The sequence below is a fragment of the Podarcis cretensis genome (assembly GCF_951804945.1).
Source record: "Podarcis cretensis genome assembly, chromosome: 5".
NCBI lineage: Eukaryota > Metazoa > Chordata > Lepidosauria > Squamata > Lacertidae > Podarcis > Podarcis cretensis.
The window spans coordinates 11,997,430-12,023,061 of NC_137174.1; the positions used below are offsets into that span (position 1 = coordinate 11,997,430).

At 44.2% G+C, this 25,632-nt stretch overlaps 1 protein-coding gene and 1 long non-coding RNA gene across 2 annotated transcripts in view; both read right to left on the reverse strand.

The window, feature by feature from the left end:
* Positions 1–25,632, reverse strand: part of HELLS (helicase, lymphoid specific) — a 33,667-nt gene that overhangs the window by 1,837 nt on the left and 6,198 nt on the right. Inside the window, exons 4-21 of the mRNA XM_079975142.1 lie at positions 24,657–24,713; positions 23,911–23,941; positions 23,758–23,822; positions 18,697–18,738; positions 17,952–18,176; positions 15,907–16,089; positions 14,020–14,163; positions 12,277–12,473; positions 10,882–10,978; positions 9,114–9,275; positions 8,558–8,703; positions 7,419–7,557; positions 5,714–5,797; positions 5,511–5,630; positions 4,566–4,682; positions 3,333–3,492; positions 756–852; positions 485–561 (exon numbers count right to left, since the gene is read on the reverse strand). Of these exons, the coding sequence (XP_079831268.1) occupies positions 485–561; positions 756–852; positions 3,333–3,492; positions 4,566–4,682; positions 5,511–5,630; positions 5,714–5,797; positions 7,419–7,557; positions 8,558–8,703; positions 9,114–9,275; positions 10,882–10,978; positions 12,277–12,473; positions 14,020–14,163; positions 15,907–16,089; positions 17,952–18,176; positions 18,697–18,738; positions 23,758–23,822; positions 23,911–23,941; positions 24,657–24,713 (2,143 nt within the window). The remainder of the gene's footprint in view (positions 1–484; positions 562–755; positions 853–3,332; positions 3,493–4,565; positions 4,683–5,510; positions 5,631–5,713; positions 5,798–7,418; positions 7,558–8,557; positions 8,704–9,113; positions 9,276–10,881; positions 10,979–12,276; positions 12,474–14,019; positions 14,164–15,906; positions 16,090–17,951; positions 18,177–18,696; positions 18,739–23,757; positions 23,823–23,910; positions 23,942–24,656; positions 24,714–25,632) is intronic.
* On the reverse strand, positions 22,554–23,746 carry LOC307215865. The gene is made up of 2 exons (XR_013838689.1): positions 23,038–23,746; positions 22,554–22,832 (listed from the first exon to the last, which is right to left on the reverse strand). It is a non-coding gene; the product is annotated as an uncharacterized lncRNA (long non-coding RNA).

Sequence of the window (25,632 nt, forward strand, 5' to 3'; positions counted from 1 at the left end):
ACCAACCTAGCCCTCCTTTATAAAAAGACAATGCTCTCTGAACTTTGTCTTGTGTAGTTTCAAACTCTAGCATTCTTTTTTTGATAACACAATCAAATTGACAATTATTCAGTAGTAAGAATCGGACTTAAGTAGCTAGGCCGAAAGTTAAGTCACTACCAATGCAGTTGTTTCTCTCCTAGCACAATTGCGGCAGCAAAAAATGCTCCTTTGTGGCAAAACTGTGCGTACATATCGGAGTTATCAGCTGCACATTTTGTGCTAAGCAACTTACACAGTAAAAACAGTGAAACAAAAATATTTTTAAAACAGATAGTTGGTCAGAAGCAGCAACAAACAATTGTAATTGAGGAATCCCACCTTTTCCTTAAGGAATTGTATCTCTCAGCTGGGAGAGTTCACACTACACACATAGTTCACATTTGAAGCTCATTTCTGGAGAGAGATTCAAATGAATAGAAAAGACACTGATATATATACTTACCGATAAGGTCACTCCTGTCCAGCAGTAGCTCTAAATCTTTGTCAGTTATTACTTTTTCTCTTGATCCTTTAACCTCTCTACAGATGGAAAGAAAGTATATATTACTTTCAGATAGCTGAGTTCCAGTGCAACCATACTTATTTACTTGAAACTAAGCCCCACCATTAGGACTGCAACTCATTAAAGCACCTCTAACATACAAACCCTTCGTTAAATAAGCATAATGAATTTTTGCACATAAAAAACCAAATGGTTTCTTTGTGAGACATACCTGTCGTAGTCCCTGGACTGTAGCAGCTCCATTAATTCCTTGGGGTCCAAGCAACTCTTCGATTGGTTTATTCCAAATTTCCCACCTTTAAACTGATCTTGAAGTTAGACAAGAAAAAAAAAACAACTTTGAGAGAGAGAAAGCACTGTCGCTTGGGCTTTCTGATAGTATTAAGAAACATCTGGCCACAACACTGGTACAAAAGCTATTAGTTCATAAACGTTCTGTTCTCTGCACATTCCATTTTGTCTCGTTGCACACAATTATGGATCAGAGTTTTCTGAAACATTTCCCAAACAGGTTTGCGACGTTACATTCAGTACAAGAAAACTTATGAGTAAATTGATTTGACAGGCACGTTTACGTGGTGGAAACACCATTAGATCCCAGTTGGGATGTGGGTGGCGCTGTGATCCAACCCACTGAGTCTCTTGGGCTTGGAGATCAGAAGATTGGTGGTTTGAATCCCTGTGATGGGGTAAGCTCCTGTTGCTCTGTCCCAGCTCCTACCAACCTAGCAGTTTGAAAGCACGCCAGTGCAAGTAGATAAATAGGGACCGCTGCAGCAGGAAGCTAAACGGCATTTCCGTGCGCTCTGGTTTCCGTCACGGTGTCCCGTTGCGCCAGAAGCGGTTTAGTCATGCTGGCCACAGGACCCGGAAAGCTGTCTGTGGACAAACACCGGCTTCCTTGGCCTGAAAGCGAGATGAGCACTGCAGCCCCATAGTTGCCTTTGACTGGACTTAACCATCCAGGGGTCCTTTACCTTTAACCTAGATCCCAGTTGCTTTTCGCCAACTTGGGCAACATTCATGATGTTACATGGCAAGACCTGGTCTTGGTAACTCATTCTCCCAGCTAGGTTTGTACAAGATAGATCCCCTAGGATTGCAAACGTTTGACACGTATCTTTGACCTACAAAAGGAGAAGAGCCATCGGTGCAAAACGGGTGCTTTTTATGGAAATATTCCCTCTTGGCTAACCCTCCAGGGGCTGTTGGCCAGTGGCGGCCAAAGATGGACGTGCCAACGCCCAAACATATGAAGGAAAAAGTAGAAACTCAAGCCTGTCACTGTTTCCATCAGGTGATCATTGGTTTAACGTCCTGTTGCTTTTGACACCTGGGCATAACTATTTATAGACCCAAAGTAATAGGAAAAATGCAGAAGCACCTCCCTGCTTGTTCCTGTCCATCACAACCGACACATATCCATTACGTTCCTGCATATTTTCGAGGTGCCGCCTTACAGTCAAGATTACTGGAAACTGATGCTGTCTGGATACGGCTATTTTTCTCCTTTTTACTTGCAACCTTGACTCGGCTTATCACGGAGGGATCTGAGATTCAGCTCCTTTCATGAGGAGACTGCCATCAACGAGTCCTTTCTCTGCCCACCGAGCAGCACATCTGAAAGCCCCCGTCGCGTGTAGAATCCGCACACTAGCCCTGCATCTCTCTGGCGACAGCAGGGGAGACAACGCACATGGCAAGGAGCTTGCAAGAGGCCGAGCTTTGATCTCCATTGCAATCGGACGCCACCTGTTTTCTTCTGCCTTTCAACAGCTTGGATGGTGCCTCTCACCCAACACGCTGAGTGCTAGTTAGCACCATCAAGCAGGCTATAATCTTATGAACACAAGGCAGGTTTACTTCCAAAATCATTTTGTCTCGCAAGTCCCAGAAGCCAGGAAACACAGCAGCAAAACTCTGCTCAAGGCGGTGCAAATGGCAATAGCCCTTGTGGCAAAGCAGTAGGCAAAAGCTCTCTTAAGTGTGCGGAAAGGATTCATCATTTGTTGCTCTCAATGTAAGCCAATTTAAGCCTGTGGGTTCTACCACGGTACACAATCCAATGCATAGCCAAGCAGAGTTATGTACAAGGTGTTACTGGAAAGTTCGGTGAAAGGTCACAGAAATCAGGCAGTGAGAAATATTTGAATATACAATTGGCACCAGAAACCCATGAAATGCTCACAATTGTGTACAGAGATGAAGATGAGTGGTTTAAGTGTTTCCATGAAGGGTGGCAAGCCATCAAATATGACCCTCAATCTGGCAGGCTGTTGATGAGCAGAACGGTGGCAAATGTCAACAGAGTTTGTGAGTTACTGATGCGGCATCAGCGTTTGTCCGTCCAAATGATGATGGAAGAAATGCATATTCTGCGTGAAATCGTTACTGAGTTGTCCCACCCTCCATATTCTCCCGATCTGGCCCCACTGGATTTCTTTCTTTTTCCAAAACTGAAATCTGCACTGAAAGGGCACAGATTTTCCAACGTTCCACACGTCCAAGCTGCTGTGACGAGGGAACTGAAAGCAGTACAGAAAGAGGACTTCTCCAGAAGTTCCCAACAGTTCTATGAACGTTGTCAACAGTGCATTGTATCAGAGGGGGCCTACTTTGAAGGCCTGTAAGGTATGTATGTTCGAATATTTCTCGCTGTCTGATTTCTGTGACCATTCATCGAACTTTCCGGTCACGCCTTGTACATTTAGAGAAACCACATTCATAGCTATTAGCCCAAGAAGGAAAACCTGTCAATTTTGGTAAGAAAAACGAAGTTGCTACTAACTTTTGTGGATAATCAGCTTCTCTAACTTCCTTTTGGCAGCAGCTCTCTCCACAATCTTCTGATCAATGGTGTTTGCAGTTACAAAGCGATAGACGACCACCGGCTTCGTCTGGCCTATTCGGTGACATCGGTCTTGGGCCTGGAGGTCAGACTGAGGGTTCTAAGAGTGGGAAAGAAAGGAAATGAACTCCAGAGATAAAACTGACCTCAGATTAAGGGGTTTGTTTTCCCTTTTTTGCAGGGAGTGTCAGCTTTCCCAGAAAAAAGGTTCTAGCTTTCTGCAAGTTTGGGATTAAGGAAAAATATATTAATATATGGAGTTGCTTTATGCTGGGTTAGACCAGTGGTCCACATAGTCCATTATTGTCTACTTCAACTAGCAACAGCTAAGGCAGGCTTCTACCTTACAAATGTATTTCACACACACAAAATGTGACCCCTCCTGACTGCCAGGAATGCAGAAACCTCTAAACATCTGGGGTTGGGGGGAAAAGAGAAATAATAAAAGTTTACAAAGTGCTGCTGTGGTGGTGCCAGATCTGACTTGCTGCATGCAGACCACGTGTTCCGCTGTCTCTGACATAAGGGCAGGTCCATTCTACCTAGCAAAAACGACTAGCTGGGGTTTTCTTAATTTCACATTTCCTGGTTATTTTAATCTGATGTAAAGTGCTGTACCTCAGCCAGAGTTGTTTAGTTCAGGTATGGGCAAACTCGTCCCTCCAGATGTTTTGGGACTACAACTCCCATCATCCCTAGCTAACAGGGTCAGGGGTGATGGGAATTGTAGTATCAAAACATCTGGAGGGACGAGCTTGCCTATGCCTGGTTTAGTTGATACAGAGATTAAAAATACATAATTGCTTGACTGAACTTTGGAATTTCTGAAACAAAATCTTCTAAGCCTCATGCCATTCCTGTGAGCTGTTTAGAAGTTGGCATGTTTCTGTAGAACCAGAACAGGCTCTTCATAGCAGATCACACAACCTGAATTTAAGAGGGGCAGAAATAGAAATCTTCCCCTCATCATGCTTCCCTGGAGAACTATTTCTGCAAATGCACCAGGCTTTGGAAGCAGCTTGCTGGGCAATGATGGGGGCTGGACTAGATTACCCTCGGGATCCTTTCCAACTCTGATCCCTGCAGCCCCCCTCCCCATGTGTGCCACTCAGCATACAGCCCTTTGAGACCAGGGCCCATGGCAATTTATACACGTCAACATGCGAAACATACCCAGTCACTGTCATAAATGATTACTGTGTCCGCTGCCGTCAAATTAATCCCAAGACCTCCAGCCCGTGTGCTCAGCAGGAAGATAAAAACCTCCGGATCTGTGTTAAACTTACTTATCTGCAAATGACAAACGGTAAACACATTAGGTTAATAATGTACCTTTATGGTGCCAACCAAACACTCACTAAACAGTGAAGCAGCAGGGTTCTAAATCATGCAGGGAGCCTCCACGAACTGTGGAGATTCCCCAGTTCAGAAACAATCCCCATAAGTCATGAAGGGCTGCAAGGATGGCCACAGCGCTGAGTGCTGGGGACAGGGCTTGCCAGTGCATCCACAGACTCTATGTCACACAATGACTATCGTATAAGTGAAGCACGTGTTCAAAGAGGACTACAAATGTTTGGTGTAAGACTTAATTTCAACTGCAATATTCATCACTGCCTCAATTAGTCAGGACGGCCTCTACCTAAACATGTCATCAATACATTTTAAGGCGCAAGCTACCAACTGATAATAAGCAGTACATAAATAACTCTTTTCAAGCATCATCTTTGAGAAATCCCAGCACTGAAGTGGGTGGTAAGGCTCTCAGGCTAGTGAGTTCATAGACTAAGCCAGAACTTGCTGATATCTCAATAATAATAATAATAATAATAATAATAATAATAATAATAATTTATTATTTATATCCCGCCCATCTGGCTGAGTCTCCCCAGCCACTCTGGGCGGCTCCCAATCAAGTGTTAAAAACAGTACAGCATTAAATATTAAAAACTTCCCTGAACAGGGCTGCCTTCAGATGTCTTTTAAAGATAGGATAGCTGTTTATTTCCTTAAACTCTGCTTCCTTTTTATGTATTGTTGACAAAAGTTCTCTGCTGCGATGCAAAGAGAATCTCAGAAGAGTTAAACAAACCAGGATCCAATAAATTTATCACCTACGTTTTCTTCCCTCTCTGCATACGCCATGGACCCGTCTAGGCGACTGAACTCGTACGACCTCAGATAGCAATAGTCCATCAGAATATCCAACATTTTTGTCATCTGCGAGAACAGCAGCACCTGAACAGAGCAAAGATTCTTCAATAATCTGAACTCATGTGTCCAGGCAAATAACTTCTGGTAACACCACAAACTAACAATACCTTGTGTCCTCGTTTTTTTAGTTCTGGCAGCATGCGATCCAAGAGTAAGAATTTGCCCGAACTCTTCACTAGATCTTCGTCGACCTTGATGCAAGAACACACACGTACAATTTAGGACATTCTAATTAAATCATAGGGATGCGGGTGGCGCTGTGGTCTAAACCACAGAGCCTAGGGCTTGCTGATCAGAAGGTCGGTCGTTTGAATCCCGCCGACGGGGTGAGCTCCTGTTGCTCGGTCCCAGCTCCTGCCCACCTAGCAGTTCGAAAGCACATCAAGTGCAAGTAGATAAATAGGTACCGCTCCGGCGGGAAGGTAAATGGCATTTCCGTGCGCTGCTCTGGTTCACCAGAAGCGGCTTAGTCATGCTGGCCACATGACCCGGAAGCTGTCTGCGGACAACCGCTGGCTCCCTCGGCCTATAGAGCGAGATGAGCGCGCAACCCCAGAGTCATCCACGATTGGACCAAACGATCAGGGGCACCTTTACCTTTTAATTAAATCATATTTGCATTAGAAGCAACTAGCTTCGCACGACGAACCTGTGGCCCTCTAGTCACTTGTTGGGACTCCAACCCGCAATGGTCCCTGATCAGCACGGCAGGAGTAATGGGAGATGCAGCCCATCGGAAGAGCCACAGCTTCCTCAACTCTGCTTTACATAACAGCTTTCCCTGCTCTTCCAGCAATGATGTTTGTAAATATTCTGCCTTCATTTCTTCCAAAACATTTCATCAAGCAATAGCATCATCGGTGAAGGGCTAAAAAGGACAATTTGAACTCACTGCCCCATCCACTCCCATCCCTTGCCTGGTGGTTCCAGGGTTATTTACCCCGGAAGGTTTTATCCCCTTGTTGGCAGGCCTCAAGAATAGCACCAGGAAAAGAGCCTAGAGTTGGAAAGAAAGTCTCTGAAGTCTAAACCACCACCAATAAAAGCTATGTATAAAACAATGTTTTGAATGTTTGAATGTTCTTCTTTCTTCTAATGGGCCCAAAATTATAAGAAATGTTGAAGAAAGTATCTAAAGGACAACCGACTGGACTCAAAGTTAAATGCTGAGATGTTTGAACCTTCCAATACAATAAATCAAAGTCAGCGTGTCTTGATTTTCTGGGTTCTGTTTTTTTAAAAAAATGGGTGAGAAGATAACCCCAAGTAACAAAATGTATGGTTAAACACACACACACACACACACACACACACACACACACAGTTTCTAGGTTAGGGCAAAGTTCTGGGTTATAGAAAACTACTCCAGTGAGGTTAGGATCCTATTATCTCCTAGCAAATAACTTTTGCACACAAGCAAAGGCAAATAAGAGGGAGCGATACAATAGTCTAGCTTCCCTCAAACAGTGGCCTTGGGCATTTTCAACTGGGCATCAGCGCCACAGCCTCCTCTATAGACTGCCCTACCGGCTGGGCGTGCAATAATCTTGTGGCTGGACTAATGGTGGCGCCAGCAATTCTTTGCATAGTGTGCAAAGGTGGCTGGAAGACGAGAGAAGTTGTGGGATGTTAAGGAAGCTCTCCTGTCCCCTTTCAAAGTCCTGACATGAGTCTTTTGACTGCTCGTCACCCACTTCATTCACGAGGGCGAACTGTTCAATGCAAATCAAACTGCGATGCCATCAGGCGAAGCCCTTCAAACAACACTGGAAAGAACAAAAGGCCTTCTAAGTAAGCGACGGGAGGAATTACCTTAAACTGCTGGGTGGCAGCGTCCAATGGGTATTCAATAAGGTATGGGTGGTTGCAACACTTCCTCAGTAGCATCATAATGTTCTGCAACTTCAGGTTGATTTCTGAATCCAACGGCGTACTCATTTCTATTACCGGCCTTGCAAACGACAAGCGAGTTTGTAAGCAAGACGGAATCAAACGACAACGCAAACTACAGCTGGAATCTAGCTAAACCCACAAAAGATACTGCGCTGCTAGCAGCCTGTGTTTTCACAGCCTCTTAGCAAGATAGCAAAAAATGCATACCATCAAACAGGCCGGTCTTCCTTCCTCTGCTAGGAGCACAGAAACCAAGTGTGCTTGCAGAAAAGGGATGGAGAGGGCAGCCTACTGGGATGGATTCTGGGTGTGAAATAAGGACACTGAGCCTTGCTGGCAATAGCAGGGGAGACTGGTCAGGTGGCTTGCTTGGGGGAAGGGTGGTCTGAAAAGGCTGGATGGCTCATGCAGCGAGTCTGCACATTGAGCTCAGGTGCCCCTGGTTGTGGGGGACGAGAGGCTCTCTCCTGGATTCAAGACCGCAACCTCTAGCATGAAATGTGCACATTATCCCAACTCCCTGGAATTCAGGAATCTCAACTAGATCATTCAAGGTGGCTGGCCATCCAACCTGTGCTTAAGAATCTCCAAGGAAGGATAGCCAACACCTCCCGAGGGAGTCCGTTCTGCTATCCCAACAGCTCTTAGTGTCAGAAAGTTCTTCCTGATACAGTAGTACCTCGGGTTACAGACGCTTCAGGTTACGGACTCCGCTGACCCAGAAATAGTACCTTGGGTTAAGAACTTTGCTTCAGGATGAGAACAGAAATCGCGTGGCGGCAGCAGGAGGCCCTATTAGCTAAAGTGGTGCTTCAGGTTAAGAACAGTTTCAGGTTAAGTAAGGACCTTCGGAATGAATTAAGTTCTTAACCCGAGGTACCACTGTATTGGTGATACTATGTCTGGATTCAGAGGTAAGGTAAGTAAAGGACTGCTCAATCATCTGTACAACACCACATTTTATAGAGACAGTTTATTCTCCAACTCTCTACTGTGACGGTTCTTTGTATATGCCACCAGTTTAAGTGCAAATACACAAGCCATGGTTAGAGAAGTACCTCTCTTTTTCAACTTCCTCTTGCACTTCGGCTATCATCTGCTCCAGTCGATCAGGAAAATCATCTTCATCAAGCTCACGGTAACTAGCCACCTTCCGACTGCGCCGCTTTGGCCGGCCTGTAGAGCTCAGCTCAACAGCTTCTTCCTAAATAGCGGAAAACATTGCTACAGTTCACTGTGATGCATTGGAGAAAAACCAAAAAGCAGTTGTGATAAGAAAATAGGTCATGTACTCCGATCGAACTTGTTTCTAACTCTCTGTCCAGTGACAAAAAAACATAACAAACCTTTTGAACGTTCCATATAATAGATGAAAACAAGCACCATTTGGGTTTTTCTTGAGCAGAAATGCACACAATATTCATATTCTCTTATTTTGAGAACCTTTGCTCTAGTGTTTTGCTCAAATTTCACAGTCATATGCAATATTTTTTTAAAATTGATTGTCTTCAGAAACAGGCATCCCATCTGCAGTTGCAGAGGCCAAAATAAACTGATTTGAAGCCAAAATGTAGGTTGATATGATTAGGATAACCTGGGCATCACAGCACACACCTGACCGTTTCCCAGCAGCTTTCGAATGGTCTTGTTTATAATGGCACTGTAGAAAGTTTCTTGCTTCTTGACCAGGGGCGCATAGACCACAACTTCACGTTTGGGAGGAACTTCTAGAGCGATATCCAATTTCAGTCGTCTCAGCAAGAAAGGGGTCAAAATCTAGAGTTGAAAAAAGTTTCAAAGATGAAAGTTTCCAACAACTCAAGCTTAAATAATAGAAAGCTGCTGGCTTGAAAGGGAAATGCAACAATATACAAAGATGGGGTTTCTGCACACTGCCATGTGCAGTGCTATGCTTGTTTGTCCGATAATGGCATTGGGCAGATCCCTTATATATGACGCATAATACTCAAAAAGCTTCTTTAAAAGGCACAGCACTTGGTAAAGTGAAGCATTCCTCTGTATTCACCATTATAATAACAGCCCACACAACGCAACAAGTATTTTTAGCCTATGAAGGGAAAGAAAACAGGGGAAAGATGACTATTTTCAAAGGGTATCATGTCCTGCACTGCACTACACTACACTATGAAGTATGTATTATGGGTAGCTGCAGGAAAAGGTTGTACTTGTATCCCGGTACGCTCTTACATCTCATGGGGCCCAGTAAACGTGATCAACACTGCATAAAAGCAAAGAGACTCGCAAGGAACATCTTCTTCTTCTTCTTATTATTATTATTAATACCCCGCCCATCTGGCTGAGTTTCCCCAGCCACTCTGGGAGGCTTCCAATCAAGTGTTAAAAACAATACAGCATTAAATATTAAAAACTTCCCTTAACAGGGAACTGCTTAGTTCTTTCACATCTGAAGGGAGGGCGTTCCACAGGGCGGGCGCCACTACCGAGAAGGCCCTCTGTCTGGTTCCCTGTAACCTCACTTCTCGCAATGAGGGAACCGCCAGAAGGCCCTCACAGCTGTATCTCAGTGTCCGGGCTGAACGATGGGGATGCAGATGCTCCTTCAGGTATACTGGACCGAGGCCGTTTAGGGCTTTAAAGGTCAGCACCAACACTTTGAATTGTGCTCGGAAATGTACTGGGAGCCAATGCAGATCTCTCAGGACCGGTGTTATGTGGTCCCGGCGGCCACTCCCAGTCACCAGTCTAGCTGCCGCATTCTGGATTAATTGCAGTTTCCAGGTCACCTTCAAAGGTAGCCCCATGTAGAGTGCATTGTAGTAGTCCAAGCGGGAGATAACTGGAGCATGCACCACTCTGGCGAGACAGTCGGCAGGCAGGTTGGGTCTCAGCCTGCGTACCAGATGGAGCTGGTAGACAGCTGCCCTGGACACAGAATTAACCTACGCCTCCATGGACAGCTGTGAGTCCAAAACGACTCCCAGGCTGTGCACCTGGTTACAAACCCCCAGTCCATGGGCCGCTTCCATCCCACCCCCAGGTTCCCAAAATTTGTATACATATTTAGGCAAACATAAGGTTAAAGCAAAATAAAGATGCAATACAAGCACACACCAAAAATTAGTACAACTGTAAAAATTTACCATTAAAGCCAAGCATTTTAGAAAATTTAATACTCGTGGTGTCCAAAAGCAATCAAAAGTCAGTACCAGCTGAATCTGTTTAGTGAGGCTAGTCCAAAGCTGAGGCCCAACAAAGACTAACAGTTATAGTGGCATTTGCTTTTGAATTTGTGTGTGTGTCATAATAAGTTTGTCAAAGATGCCGCAAGATGTTTTTGCTTCAACAGACCCAACAGGCTACCATTCAGACGATTCGCTCACTTTAAGCAATCGGAACAGACCTGATGCAGCATATGCAAGATGTTCTGTTCTCTTTCCTTAGCAACAATGTCTTCTGCTATTTCCGATATACTAGTGATGTCAAACCAGGACTCAAAGCTGAGGTGAAGGAAACAAAAGTGGGAGACAAATTTAAGAAGTGGGGAGATGTGCAGGTGGGTTCTGTGCTGAAGAAAGCAAAGGCCTGTATAGATTATCCAAATTTGAACGCATTTGCTGCTGCCCTAATTTACTCAGCTTGTTAAGGGAGGTAAAAAGAGGGATGCGGGGAGCTGAAACTGCTCAATCCTCACCCCTTCCTTGAACTAAAAGCTTCCACACCTCTTAAAATCTAGAGATTTGATAAGCAAGGCACTGAATTCAACACCAAAAATTAAATCCCCTGCAAGTGCAATAATATATCCTTCCGGAAGAAAATCCACTACACACCCAAATCCCTACATGCAGCATTAACCAGAGTTTCAGGGGATTTCAGGTACATTTCCTGAAAATCTATGTGAAACAAAACCTGCAATTACTGGATAAAATATTAGCTTAACATTCCACGTTTAAAAAACTAAACCTGTATATTAAGGTCATTTCAGGATAAGTTTATACAGTGCTCCCAAATCTCTGAATGCTTGGACCTGCAGAATTTGTTTATTTTAGGGAGCTGGACAAATAAAGCACTGAAACAGGGAAGCAGGCTAGTTTTTCCGCAAGGAATTAAAACAGAACTTCACACCTAAAGTCCTATAAATACCAGCAAGTCTGCCTGTCTTTAAATGAAAGCTCGGGATCTGCGAATTATGGTTTGTCAAGGGAATGTCTTCGCAGGAGTGAACTACCAAAAGGGGGCTGTCTCTGCCAATCTCCGCACCCGACAGGGTCTGTAGGGAAGGGGGCAGAATTCCAGGTATTTGGGACTTGGGCTCTTTATGGCTTTGAATGCTAAATTGGGCCTAAAAACCACCTGGCAGCCAGGGCAGCTGGGGTTTTTTTGTGTTTTTTTAAAGGGGGGGGTGCATGAGAATCCTGGTCAGTAATCTGCCAGCTGCATTCTGGACAAAATGAAGTTACTGATTAGTCTTCAAGGACAGCCCATCAACTATTCCACAGAAGGGTGGAAAGGGAAAGTCAGGATACTTTGCCATGTGACAAAATGCCATTGTGCTTTGGAGCCAAACAGGGCCAAAAATGGAAGGGGCTTCTTCCTACAGAAAGTGCCTCCTAACATAACCCCGTCTGCTGGAAAGAGCGGTGGGAGAAATCTATGTAAGAATAGCCTGCTTTGCTGAAGATATATATTTATTTTCCGGTATTAGAAGTTTGTCTGGGATTGTCGGCCATTTACCAAACTTCAGACATTTGCTATATTAATATTTTAACATGGGGGGCAGGGAGAGTTCACTGCCTACCTTTTCAAGTCATCAAACACATCAGGAAGCAGAAAATTAAGCAGGGACCAAAGCTCAGATAAGTTGTTTTGCAAGGGAGTTCCAGTTAACAGAAGTTTATTGTCAGTGCGAAACTGTTTTAATTCCCGTATAAGGCGGCAATTCATATTCTTAATCCTGTGTCCTTCATCCACTATCAAGTATTTCCAGTACAAGTTCTGGAGAAGAGAAGTCACTGGTTACCTCAAAAAAACCCCACAACCATCCATCCGTATGCCCTTCTTTTCCACCAAAAGCTAATAGATGTCAAACAGGGCTTATAACTTTTCATCATCATTCTCTGTTACTGTGTGTATTGTGTTAAGAGACGATTCCCCTCCAGCAGAAGTGGAAATTCAAAATTTCCAACAAGCAAAGGGAAAAAAACATACTTTTTAAAATATACTTTTCATTTGTGTCAATCTGTCCATTGCACACTTTCCCAAAAAAGGATAGTGACTGGATTAGTAAGCTGTGATATATTAGCAATTTGCCATAGCTTTTATATTGCTTTATTCTGTTTTCTAAAAGAGAAAATCATGAGACTCATTACTTAGAGCAATTAAAACATAATTTAGCATGTTTTAATACTAATAGAGACAGCCACTATTATTATATATTTATTTATACCCCGCCATTCCCCCCGACAGGGACTCAAGGCGGCTTACAGATAAAAACCAGAACAAATAAAAACATTGTTTTCCCCTATCATTGACAAACAATTAAACATTAATAGGATAGAATATGTAAGTTCTATTAAAAGCATACAGATAATTGCAATAAAACCAGCATGGCAACAGCCCTTTCATTAAAAGCTGTCAGTTCCCATAAGCCTATTGGACCAAGGCCTTCACCTGCTGGCAGAATGACAACAAGGAGGGAGCCAGTTTAGCTTCTCCAGGGAGGGAGTCCAAAGTAATCTAGGAGGAGCCACCACCAAGTAGGCCCTCTTCCACATCCCTACCAAGTACGCCTGCGAGGGTGGGGTGACAAAGAAAAAGGCTTCCCCCAAAGAACTCAGAACCTGGCATGTTCACATAAGGTGAGGCGGTCTTTCACTATAAATAGTTGCTGTAAATTTAAACTTTGTCCTCAGTGCGTCTGTAGTTTATATGCAGCACTGCTGCACTGATTACCACAGGTAGCAACACAACTCATCATTCTCCATACGTGCTGTTTGATTAGCAGCTTCGGACGTGGGTGGCGCTGTGGTCTAAACCACAGAGCCTATGGCTTGCCAATCAGAAGGTCAGTGGTTTGAATCCCCGAGACGGGGTGAGCTCCCATTGCTCGGTCCCTGCTCCTGCCAACCTAGCACTTCTAAAGCTCGTCAAAGTGCAAGTGGATAAATAGGTACCGCTCCGGCGGGAAGGTAAACGGCGTTTCCCTGCGCTGCTCTGGTTCACCAGAAGCGGCTTAGTCATGCTGGCCACATGACCCAGAAAAACTGTCTGCGGACAAACGCCAGCTCCCTCAGCCAGTAAAGCGAGATGAGCGCCGCAACCCCAGAGTCGTTTGTGACTGGACTTAATGGTCAGGGGTCCTCTATCTTTACTTTTTTTTATTGGTACAATGATGCCATTTCATTCTGTCCACCTTCCACAAGACTGATAACTTTGAGCCTTCAACACTTAATGACCCCTCCTAATTCACGCATAGCATCCGCTGTGGTTCTGTCAAGGACCAAGAGTGACCATACTTATGAAATAGCATTTTCTTACGCACCTGAAGGGCATTTCTGTCTCTCATAGCGATTTCAAAAGAGGTAATGACCACGGGATGGACATTTAGAGCCCCATCTCTCTTTCGGATTTTATGAACCAACGAACGCCGTTCTTGCTGGGTCCCGTGATACAGCATTATAGGAACCTAAAATTATATTTTTTAAAAAAACAAAAGTGTCAACCAAATCCTATGTAGACCCCATGGGTACAGTATTAAAATGCCATTAATTCCCCCAACACTTCCTCCGTGTCCAAAGTTCAGGATGTGAATGTAATTTGCTTATGTAGCCAACCCGCCCCCCCCAACCCCATTTATGCATGAGGGAGGTATCAGCAAGCTGAGAGGAATCCTGAGGTTTGCAGAAACAAACAAGAAAAACCCTTAAGGGGAACTCCCAACACAATTTCCCCAAAACAGCTCAGGGGCACCTGGAAGTAAGATTTATTTAGACATTCTCTCCATATGTTTGGGAAACAGGGTTAAAGCAACAGCCATCAGTACCAATAGCAAATAAAAGCAGGTAACACAGAGCAAGAAATACAGAAGGCGATGCTTCGTTAAGATGGTACCTATCACCTACAGTTTTTAAGTATTTTTAAAAGTCAGCGTTTTCAAAGTGCTGTCCAATCAGGGGGATATTTTAGTCAGCCTTTTAGTTTAATTAATTTGACTAAATGTTACGGTCCTCTTCCGTGTCTCCAACACCTCCTCTGTTGCCCCTGACATCCTCATTAACAAATACCGTATTTTTCGCTCTATAGGACGCACTTTTTTCCCCCTCCAAAAATTAAGGGGAAATGTGTGTGCGTCCTATGGAGCGAATGCAGGCTCGTTGGCTTCAGCGATAGCAACGCGAAGCCTCCGAAGCGCAGAGGGAGCGCTCCCTCTGCGAGTCTTGCTCTCCTGGCTTCAGCAAAAGGAATCCGAAGCCTTCGGAGCGCAGCACGAGTTCCCACTGCGCTCCAAAGGCTTCAGGTGGCTATCCCTGTAGCCTTTGGAGTGCAGCGGGAACTCGCGCTACGCTCCGAAGGCTTCGGGTCCCTTTTGCTGAAGCCGTGAGAGCAAGACTCTCCTGGCTTCAGCAGAGAGGGAGAGCTGCGCAGCGCCCCTTAAGTGAAGTGAGAGGAGAAATGGAAGGGGCTCCGTTTCTCCTGCCGCTTCGCTGAAGGGGCGCTGAGCAGAGATGGGGGTAATTTTTTTTCTTGTTCTCCCCCTCTAAAACAAGGTGCGTCCCATGGTCGGGTGCGTCCTACAGAGCGAAAATTATGGTAAGACATTTAAAGCCCTTAAGACAGGGGTGCCAAAACTTTTTTCAAAGAGGGCCAGATTTGATGGAAGTGAACATGCACGAGGGCCGACCAAAGTTGAGGTTTTTTAAGGATTGAAGACCTTTTTGGGGGATTTCCCCCCAAGGTTTATTGACCTGTTTAAAAGGATTTGACAGCAATAAATGAACTGACAAAGGGGCCTGATAAAACCGGCTGGAGGGCCGAATTGGGCCCCAAAGCAGACTTTGGATATGCTTGCCTTAAGAACTAGCACAAAAAAAATTTATTAAGAGCTTGAAAAAACTGCTGGTCTATGACTGCAATACACTAGTTGGATTGGAAGATCTTGAAATGAGTGGACCTTGTTCCAAGACTGTCGTTTTAAGCAAACCCAGTTCTTATCCCATCATTGCAACTGCTTGGCAAAGCTCCTTAACACACACACATACAGACCAATTCCAGAAGCCTTGGAAGTAGCTAAAAGTTCCCCCGGGAAATCACAGAATTGTAGAGTTGGAAGGGGCCTCAAGTGTCATCTAGTCCAAAGCCCCTGCAATGCAGGATGTGGTTCTCTCATTAAAAAGAGGTTTGTTCTATTACTTTAAAAGTCATTTTTTACCTTAGGAGTAAACCTTCTGAATTCTGCCATCCAGTTAGGAAGCGTGGAGAGGGGCCCACATACCAGAAATGGCCCAGTGACCCCTCTCTCTATCATCAATGCTATTGTTGCGATACATTGGATTGTCTTTCCTAAGCCCATTTCATCAGCCAAAATGCCATTGATGCCGTTCTCCCAGAGCATCTGCATACAAGAGAGAGAGAAAAAAACATTTTCTTTACACCCGATTAATGGATATCATTGAAATTTGACTTGCCCAACATTTACAATCCAGTTCATGTTCTTTCACAAGTGTAGCCTATTGTTTTCAAGAATTACTTAATACTGGTAACAGTGATTATTGGACTGAGCTTCCGATGTACAGGCAAACCATGCTTTAGAGCTGCTTAGCTGCTTTCAGTTTCCATTTACTCAATATCCAAGTCTCTAGAAGCAGCATCCGCCGTAAATGGGACAGCCGCCATTACTGTTAAGTCAGGCACTACCATCAAACCTCAGTTAAAAGCTTCTCAGGCATCGTGGGGAATGGTGCATGAATTGTGGTCAAGTTAGGGGCGGATTTAGGGCGGTGTATTGATGCTTTTGAATTATGGTGCTGGAGGAGACTCTTGAGAGTCCCACGGACTGCAAGAAGATCAAACCTCTCCATTCTGAAGGAAATCAGCCCTGAGTGCTCACTGGAAGGACAGACCCTGAAGCTGAGGCTCCAATACTTTGGCCACCTCATGAGAAGAGAAGACTCCCTGGAAAAGACCCTGATGTTGGGAAAGATGGAGGGCACAAGGAGAAGGGGACGACAGAGGACAAGATGGTTGGACAGTGTTCTCGAAGCTACCAGCATGCGTTTGACCAAACTGCGGGAGGCAGTGGAAGACAGGAGTGCCTGGTCTGCTCTGGTCCATGGGGTCACGAAGAGTCGGACACAAGTAAACAACCAAGAGCATTGCGCACAATCTGGGAAGGGTCCTAGAGTCCTCTCTCCTCCTTCCCAAAGCCTAGTTAGTGCTTTCAAAGTTTGGGTTCCCCAAGCCCAGCACCTCTTTAACCGCCTTTGGGAAGACAGCTCAAGGGCTGGGGGGTGTGTGCAAAATTTTGCCCTTGTATAGAGCCCCACAGTACCCAAGTCCACCACTGCTTAAGTGTTCTGTTTGTCACAGGCAGATTTAAGGAGCTTATGGGACAGAAAGTGAAGCCATGAAGCCAATGGGTAATATCCAGCTAGAAAGGGATGTGGGTGGCACTGTGGTCTAAACCACTGAGCATCTTGGGCTTGCTGATCAGAAGGTTGGCAGTTAGAATCCCTGCGAAGGGGTGAGCTCCCGTTGCTCTACCCCAGCTCCTGCCAACCTAGCAGTTCGAAAGCGCGCCAGTGCAAGTAAATAAACAGGTACCGCTGCATCGGCAAGGTAAACGGCATTTCCATGCGCTCTTGCTTCCGTTGCGCCAGAAGCTGTTTAGTCCTGCTGGCCACATGACCTGGAAAGCTGTCTGTGGACAAACACCAGCTCCCTCAGTCTGAAAGGGAGATGAGTGCCACAACCCCAGTCGCATTTGACTGGACTTAACTGTCCAGGGGTCCTTTACCTTTTTATCCAGCTAAGTCAAACTCAGAAGTAGATCCACTGAAATTAAGCCCACTGCCTTCAATGGATCTATTCCACGTATGACTGATTTTGGATCAGACTACAGTGGTACCTGGTATTAAGTACTTAATTCGTTCCGGAGGTCCGTTCTTAACCTGAAACTGTTCTTAACCTGAAGCACCACTTTAGCTAATGGGGCCTCCTGCTGCCGTGCCACCGGAGAACGATTTCTGTTCTCATTCTGAAGCAAAGTTCTTAACCCAAGGTAATATTTCTGGGTTAGCAGAGTCTGTAACCTGAAGCGTATGTAACCCGAGGTACCACTGTAATGTTTGAGATCAGTATCACAAGTACTTGCTAATTGCAAGCGACTGCACCAAAGATCTAGCCAACTGGAAACATGGCTTCTTTTACTCTTCTATAACACAACAAATAAGTTTTTGAGTCGAGTTAAATCCTTACCCTAAGCCATTCCATGCCTTCAACTTGGTACCACCTCATTATTCCTCCAGTGAAGAGCTTGGGTTGTTGAAAAGGCACGGGCTGCCCGTTAAATTTCCGTACTGGGTCGACGAACTGCTTGGCAGTGTTACGCACTGCCTGTGCCAGTCTGTCCTTGATGATGCTATTTGAGTCCCCGTTATTCTGGAGTTCTTCTGTACATAGTTTTGGAGGAGAGCTTTCATTCTGCAGAAGGACGTTGATAGACAAATATTCCACAAACTTACTACGAATTTATAAATAAAGGCAAAATACAAATGCCATCAAACATTATGATACAAAATGGGAGGAGGAAAACTAAAACAGATAAAGAAAAGGGAATAGGCATGAATTCATGTGCTGCATCTTTTATCATCACAATCCAAGTCATCAAAATGTCACTTTATCCGAATCTTCTAAAATATATCCTCTCCACAAACTTAATTGAACCATTGGAAGGGTGGAGTTTCTATGTTCCTTTCTCTGTTGTATTGACACATCTTTAGACCAAATAGCTTAAAAATAATCCAGTTTAGATTCTCCTCTAGCTACTTTTCTTTGATATGTAATAAATCCATCTTCACAGTTGTTAAAGGAAATTTCAGAAACAAGCAAAAGGCTGCTGCGCCATGCTCATTTATGTACCGAAACATGAGGCTCTGATACGAAACGTGTAACTCCAAAGCAATCAGTATTTACAAACAAGATTTAAGCAAAGCTGATATACCTGATTTTCAACTCTGCTTTTCTTTGCTGCCGACAAGATTTCCTGCCAAAAAAAGAAAGAGTACAACTCTGAAATCATTTGTTGATAACTTTAAATGAACTTTTCAACATAAAATTCCACAGTGCATTAACAAAAAAGGATATTAAAAGGCCAGATGGAAGGAAATGAAGGGCACACACATTTAACACATGAATATAATTTACACACACCATCCATATACAGTGTAATATATAGAATCACTGCTGAGCATGCTAATGCACATCTACAATATTTACTCCATGCGAGCACTCACGATGCCAGTTAGCAAAAAATCAGAAAGAATGTGGGTGTTCATCACTCACCACATCCAGCCAATACTTTTGTCACAAGTGTTTGTCTTCCTATGGGACACTGTGCCCCTAACCTAGATCATGGAAGCAAAATTTCATTAAGCCTTAGCTAAAATCTGGGGAGGGGAGGAGTGCATTGTTATTTTTACTAAATTTATATGGTCCTGGGCAGCCTAGGAAACAGAGTAAAAATGACTATTAAAATCCAAACGTTTTAAAAAAAAAAACCACACATGAAAATGCAGCACAAAAGTCTCCTTTCTGGCAGATGAAACAATTAATCAGCAGCTTAGTTTGCAAAACCTGTTTGTTTGGAACACTAAAAAAGACACTGATCGGAAGGACTTCTGTCTCCCTTCACTTGGCAGGGGTGCACACAGGAAGACCTCTGAAGAGGCCGAGAAATACACCTGTGAAATGACATGAAAGTGGGACTAACTTCATCCCTGTGGAACAGGTAGAAAATGGGCAGGCAAACTAAGGCCCTGGGGCCGGATCCAGCCCAATCGCCTTCTAAATCCAGCCTGCAGACGATCTGGGAATCAGCGTATTTTTACATGAGTAGAATGTGTCCTTTTATTTAAAATGCATCTCTGGGTTATTTGTGGGGCCTGCCTGGTGTTTTTACATGGGTAGAATGTGTGCTTTTATTTAAAATGCATCTTGGGTTATTTGTGGGACATAGGAATTCGTTCATCTTTTTATTTTCAAAATGTAGTCCGGCCCCCCACAAGGTCTGAGGGACAGCGGACTGGCCGCCTGCTGAAAAAGTTTGCTGACCCCTGAGATAGAAGGACAATAAGACAATAGTACCCCCCCCCCCAGGAGTCCAGGAACACCAGACAAAGGAGACTGCCTGGTCTGCAAATATGGAACACAGATTCTAAACCTCCGATGAGAAGGGCTTGTGCCTGTTTGTAAGAAGGCCTAAAGCAGAGCTCTCCAAACGTGACACACGCAGCATTTCGCGACACGGTGATTCAGTTTTATTAGCAAACCAGAGGTTAAACTAAACCCTTTCCAGCCCTGGGAGGAGTGTGGGGAACACTCGCATGACATATCCATACGCTGCAGCCGATACACTCGTCTGTCGTGACACACAGATTGGAAAGCTCTGGCCTAAAGCGTTCCGAAAAAGTTCTCTCAGAAATACAAACACTGGAAGAAAACAGCACACGGAGCTAAGTACCATCGGTTTTCTTGTGCTGTCTGAAGCAGTTATTGCTGCTGCCAGTGCGGTTACAGCTACTGGAAGGACATCTCCTGATAAGCAGAGTGTTTTAAAGGGTTCAGAAAAACCTGTTCTGCAAGTGAAGCCATCTGCCTGTGGCCAGCGAGGGCAGGTGCAAGACGACTAATGAGAAGAATGAAGCATCATCAGCACTCCTGTACCCCAAACTCCACAGCGATCCTACTGTTTTATATAGGGCAATTTTTTTCTGTTCCATCCTGTCTTCCAAATGTTTCATTGCACTTAGAGGCTAACCTCCCCTCTGTCGAATTACAGATTCGGCGTAGGACATTTAATTATTGGCTTCGCCTAAATTTAAACCCCATTGATCTACTACCCTTAGTATTGCCAGGTTGTCATGAGAGCGCTTGGGACTAAAATTGTCAACCAAAAGCTTTACTTTTCTGGTTTATCACCACAACAGTTACTAACACTGGGCTTCAGTAAAGCAAATAATTTAACTAGACAGCGCCTATATGATATCGAGTGACAGAATTATCTGGCCACAATAAGGAAATTTTGACCATGGTATGATTATTTTCTACCTAGTCATTTTGACACCCTATTTGCGAAATTTAGGGGGACGCAGGTGGCGCTGTGGGTTAAAGCCTCAGCGCCTAGGACTTGCCGATCAAAAGGTCGGCGGTTCGAATCCCTGCGGCGGGGTGCGCTCCCGCTGCTCGGTCCCAGCGCCTGCCAACCTAGCAGTTCGAAAGCACCTCCGGGTGCAAGTAGATAAATAGGGACCGCTTACCAGCGGGAAGGTAAATGGCGTTTCCGTGTGCGGCTCTGGCTCGCCAGAGCAGCGATGTCACGCTGGCCACGTGACCCGGAAGTGTCTCCGGATAGCGCTGGCCCCTGGCCTCCTAAGTGAGATGGGCGCACAACCCCAGAGTCTGTCAAGACTGGCCCGTACGGGCAGGGGTACCTTTACCTTTACCTTTATTTGCGAAATTTAACAATTCCAAAATACAGATGCGCTTTCACTTTTGCAAGACTGAATATATTGCCTTTGGCTGTACTTGAGGGTTGACTTCAAAAAATTCCACTGGGAAAACGGTTATGTCCCTGTGGAGATGGCAATATTAAGTCAGTGGCTCATGTGCTTCTGGCTTGCAGTCTTTAAAAAGATTTGAGGAGTCAGGTTATTACCCCTCTATTATTGTCCATGTCAGGTTGCTAAACCATTGCTACTGTGTCTTTTCTTTTAGCAGATCAAGATGATTAGGTGACAGCAAAAACTGCAAGGTTTTAAGCGGGGACAATTAGAATAAGATCTATTATTTGATTATTGATGTAAACCTCCAAAATGTATTTTGTATAGTTAAGTTTTTACCTCTATCTTCAGTACATTTTTTTTTTATTTTATTTTATTGCTATGGCTAGTGGCTAATGCAAATAAAGATTCTTCTTTATATAGAATCATAGAGTTGGAAGGGACCCTGAGGATCATCTAGTCCAACCCCCTGCAATGAGCTATCCAGTGAAGGGCCTGAAGCACCAGATAATGGGCAAGGCACCTGCCATCAGCAGCCACACTTTGGACAAAGGGTGCTGTGGACATCCAGCATGGCTCTCAAGGACCATAGATTCGAAGGTGCAAGCTTCCAAGAAGGGAATGCATACTGAATCTCCACTCCTCCACCAGGTTTGCAGATAGTGGATCGCTCTGCTCAATCTCTCTGCAACCAAGCAAACAAACTTGGGCTCCAATCTTCCCTTCTGAGAGATGACCTGCCTGGCGCAGGGGACATGTTGAGAACAAAAAGCCAAAAAGGGTACAAGGAGAGTTTGCACAGCATCCAAACACTTTCTCTCCTGTTGAATGCAGGACAAGAACTGGGAAGCTACCGGAGGAGACAAGAAGCCAATGAACAAACCTTGCCTCCAGAACCTGTTGGAAGCAGTCACTTTCTCCCAAGGTGTTTTTTCTTCTTCTCCAGAAGGTGCCCCGACCTGGTGGAATGCTTTGCCACAAGAGACCAGGGCCCTGCGGGATCTGACATCTTTCCGCAGGGCCTGCAAGACGGAGCTGTTCTGCCAGGCCTTTGGTCAGGGTCCATTCTGACTCCCCCTCTCTCCTTATAAGAACTTGTATGAAAGTGGCCCCCCAACTTTTCTCACAGGCTCATATAAGATCAGTACAAACAGTTAGGCCGGTGAGCATTGAAGGTCCCCAGCCCTAATCTGTGGGTTGTCATCTGACTGCATTTCACTTTGATTCTGATTTGATTTTAGGATGTATTTTAACTGATTGCCTGATTTTATGTTAATATATCATCATCACCAATCTTTATTACGGTCCAGAGACCCAACAAATTGTTACAAAGCAATACACAATTTATACAGCCTACCTCCAGGTTAAACAAGCATTTTGTTCAGAATATAGGGATCATTGGTTCTTGCAACCACCGATAAAAACTTTGCCACTGCTAATGTTCTAGCGTTTGTCTGGTCTTCCAATAGGAACCTGACATAATGAGCCTCTGATTTTCCCGGGAAAGGTACCAGCAACGGTAGTATCAGTTCAGCCCTGGCTTGCTCATATTTTGCACAGTGCAACAAAATATGTTTTACTGAATCAATGTCTTGAGCACACGAGCAAAGTCTGTCCTGGTAGGGAACTCCTCTCAACCTGCCATCCAATACTGCAGCAGGAAAGACGTTTAGTCTGGCTTTGGTGAAAAGCCTTCGATAGTTTGGTACTGTCAGGTTTTTAATGTAAGATGTTAACTTAAAGACATGTCCATATTGTACTCCTACTGCCAGCGGACTACAGACTGTGTGTGATCGAGATCGCAAGTCACTGTGTGCATTATCCCATAATCTTTGCTTTAACGTCTTTAGGGCGCCTTCATAACCCAGGTAATACAGTTGGGGGGGTGACTGCTAATATATATTTGATGTTAGCCGCTCTGAGCCTGGTTTTGGCCGGGGTATAAATAAAATTTATTATCATCATCATTCTCCTCCTCCTCCTCCATCTCCCATATCCACTTTTCTCTCTCTGCTTAGCTTAGGTTGCTCCAGGACACAGGGAATAGCAAGGGAGGCCTTGACAGATTTATGGAGGCATGCCCAGTCTGCTATAGCTTCAACATCCTGTTGCGCTTCCTGGGAGCATGCCCGTGCATGCAGGTAGGAAGGAAGAAACAAAATAGCATTTTAGGCTCCCTCCAGGTACAGACACCACCTCCTGAGGCAAGTGGATCAAATCCCAGCTATGCCTGTATTTTAAGAATACCAGCTCTTCTACCCAAATCTGAATGCACCAGGAGCAGTACCTTGTATTAAAATAAATGGTGATATCCACTTTTCTGTTTTCCTTGATAACATGGGTTCCCCTTTCAACTCATTATGCCTTTAAAACAGATATTGTAAAGATGTTACCTAACTGAAAATTCAGAGTTGATTACTGGACAGACTTGCATCAAGAAAAATATCCACATAGCCATGAAAACCACTCAATAACATTGGTGGATTTTCACCCTAGCTATTTACCTCTTTCGATATGACTTCCGAAATACTGTAGGTTTCGTCTTCTCTGGCTCTCTTCTTTTTTGCAGCTGCAACAAAATATTGGACAGGAATCAGCAGCTGAACTTTTAACAGCAAAAACACAACATTTTTTTTAAAGAATTTGATAAGTCTTACCCAATTTGCCTTCTCTTCCATCATTTTCATTCTGAAGCAAAGCGTTTAGGACAAAACCATTAACAAGCTTATATTTTATATAAGACTTAATAACAACAACAACAACAATAATCTCACTACAAGTGTATTGCACTATGGTCAGAAACTAGAGAACATACCAGCATTTGCAACAGAATTTTATGTACACACAAGGGTCTCTCTTTAATATAAATGTTTTAAAACAAATATTGCTTCACTGTATCAAACAGTAGTTGATCTATTTAAAAAATAAAATGCAAACAAAATTAAAAACCTAGCATTACACTCTGAGTAGGGCCAATTAGTATCAACCCACTAATTTTAATAGGTCTACTCTTGTGCATGACCAATGCTGCATAACCAAAGGGTTTCAGAAATACTTTTTTCTCAAAGTCAGCCCCACACAGAACATATCTAGAAGTCTTCAAGTAGTAGAGTCTCTATCTTCCAGCAGATGGTTTAGCCAACCGAAGCTGTTAAGAAGCAGTCCAGCTACAGCAACAAGCTTCAAACCCAGGAACAGTTAGGAAAAGCAGAACCCACAGGCTATGAACTCTTCCAGCCCCCTGTGGTTCTTCCAAAAGAAACAACAGGGTCAAATTACCCATTTCCCACCTGGGTAACCAAGGCACTCTTATCTCCTTCAACCAGGAACTTAACTTTCTCCCACTATCACCCAAGAAACCTTTCCCTCAAGAAAAGAATTTCCCTAAAGAAAATTATTTTACCTTTGTAGTGTTTGGTGATGCTTTCTTCTTTTCTAGCTTTTCTTTCTTTCTTTGCTCCTTAAAGAAAGAAAAAGAACGCACATGTTTCTATCCACCAAATCGCTCAAGCATTTTAAAACTGGGATGAAAAATACCGCAACAGATTTAAATGTCCAATGCACCCTAGGAACAAGGCTGAAAGCACACAACAGTTTACCAATCTTATTAACAGCAAGTAAAGACTCTAAACTCCTCAATACAGGCATTTTATGTTGACATGTTTATATCCAGGGTCCAGATCTGAAAGTTGCCACCAAGTTAAGGAAATATTCTACTTGCCACCCAATGGCTGTGAAACATCTATTCTGCAAGAAAGAATTTGTTTCCTTTTATTTCTTTACACTAAGAGGCAAGCATGCTTTACACCTCAACCACTACTGTGGCATTTTGAGAAAGTGCGTCTACATTCTGTAAATACTGGAGGAAATAGAGCAGGCAGGTGGGTATCTGAAAGAAGGGAATGTTTGGACAGCAAAACAAACTTAACATATTTAAATGTGATACTGGGAAACAAACCATTCTATCTCCATTCTTAAAATGACCTTATAGCAGACTTGTTAAAAGCTTAAAGGTAAAGGGACCCCTGACCATTAGGTCCAGTTGCAGACGATTCTGGGGTTGTGGCGCTCATCTCACATTACTGGCCGAGGGAGCCGGCATTTGTCTGCAGACAGCTTCCGGGTCATGTGGCCAGCATGACTAAGCCGCTTCTGGCGAACCAGAGCAGCGCACAGAAATGCCATTTACCTTCCCGTCGGAGCGGTACCTATTTATCTACTTGCACTTGACGTGCTTTCGAACTGCTAGGTGGGCAAGAGCAGGGACCGAGCAATGGGAGCTCACCCCGTCGCAGGGATTCGAACCGCTGACCTTCTGATCGGCAAGTCCTAGGCCTGTGGTTTAACCCACAGCGCCACCCGCGTCCCTTAAAAGCTTA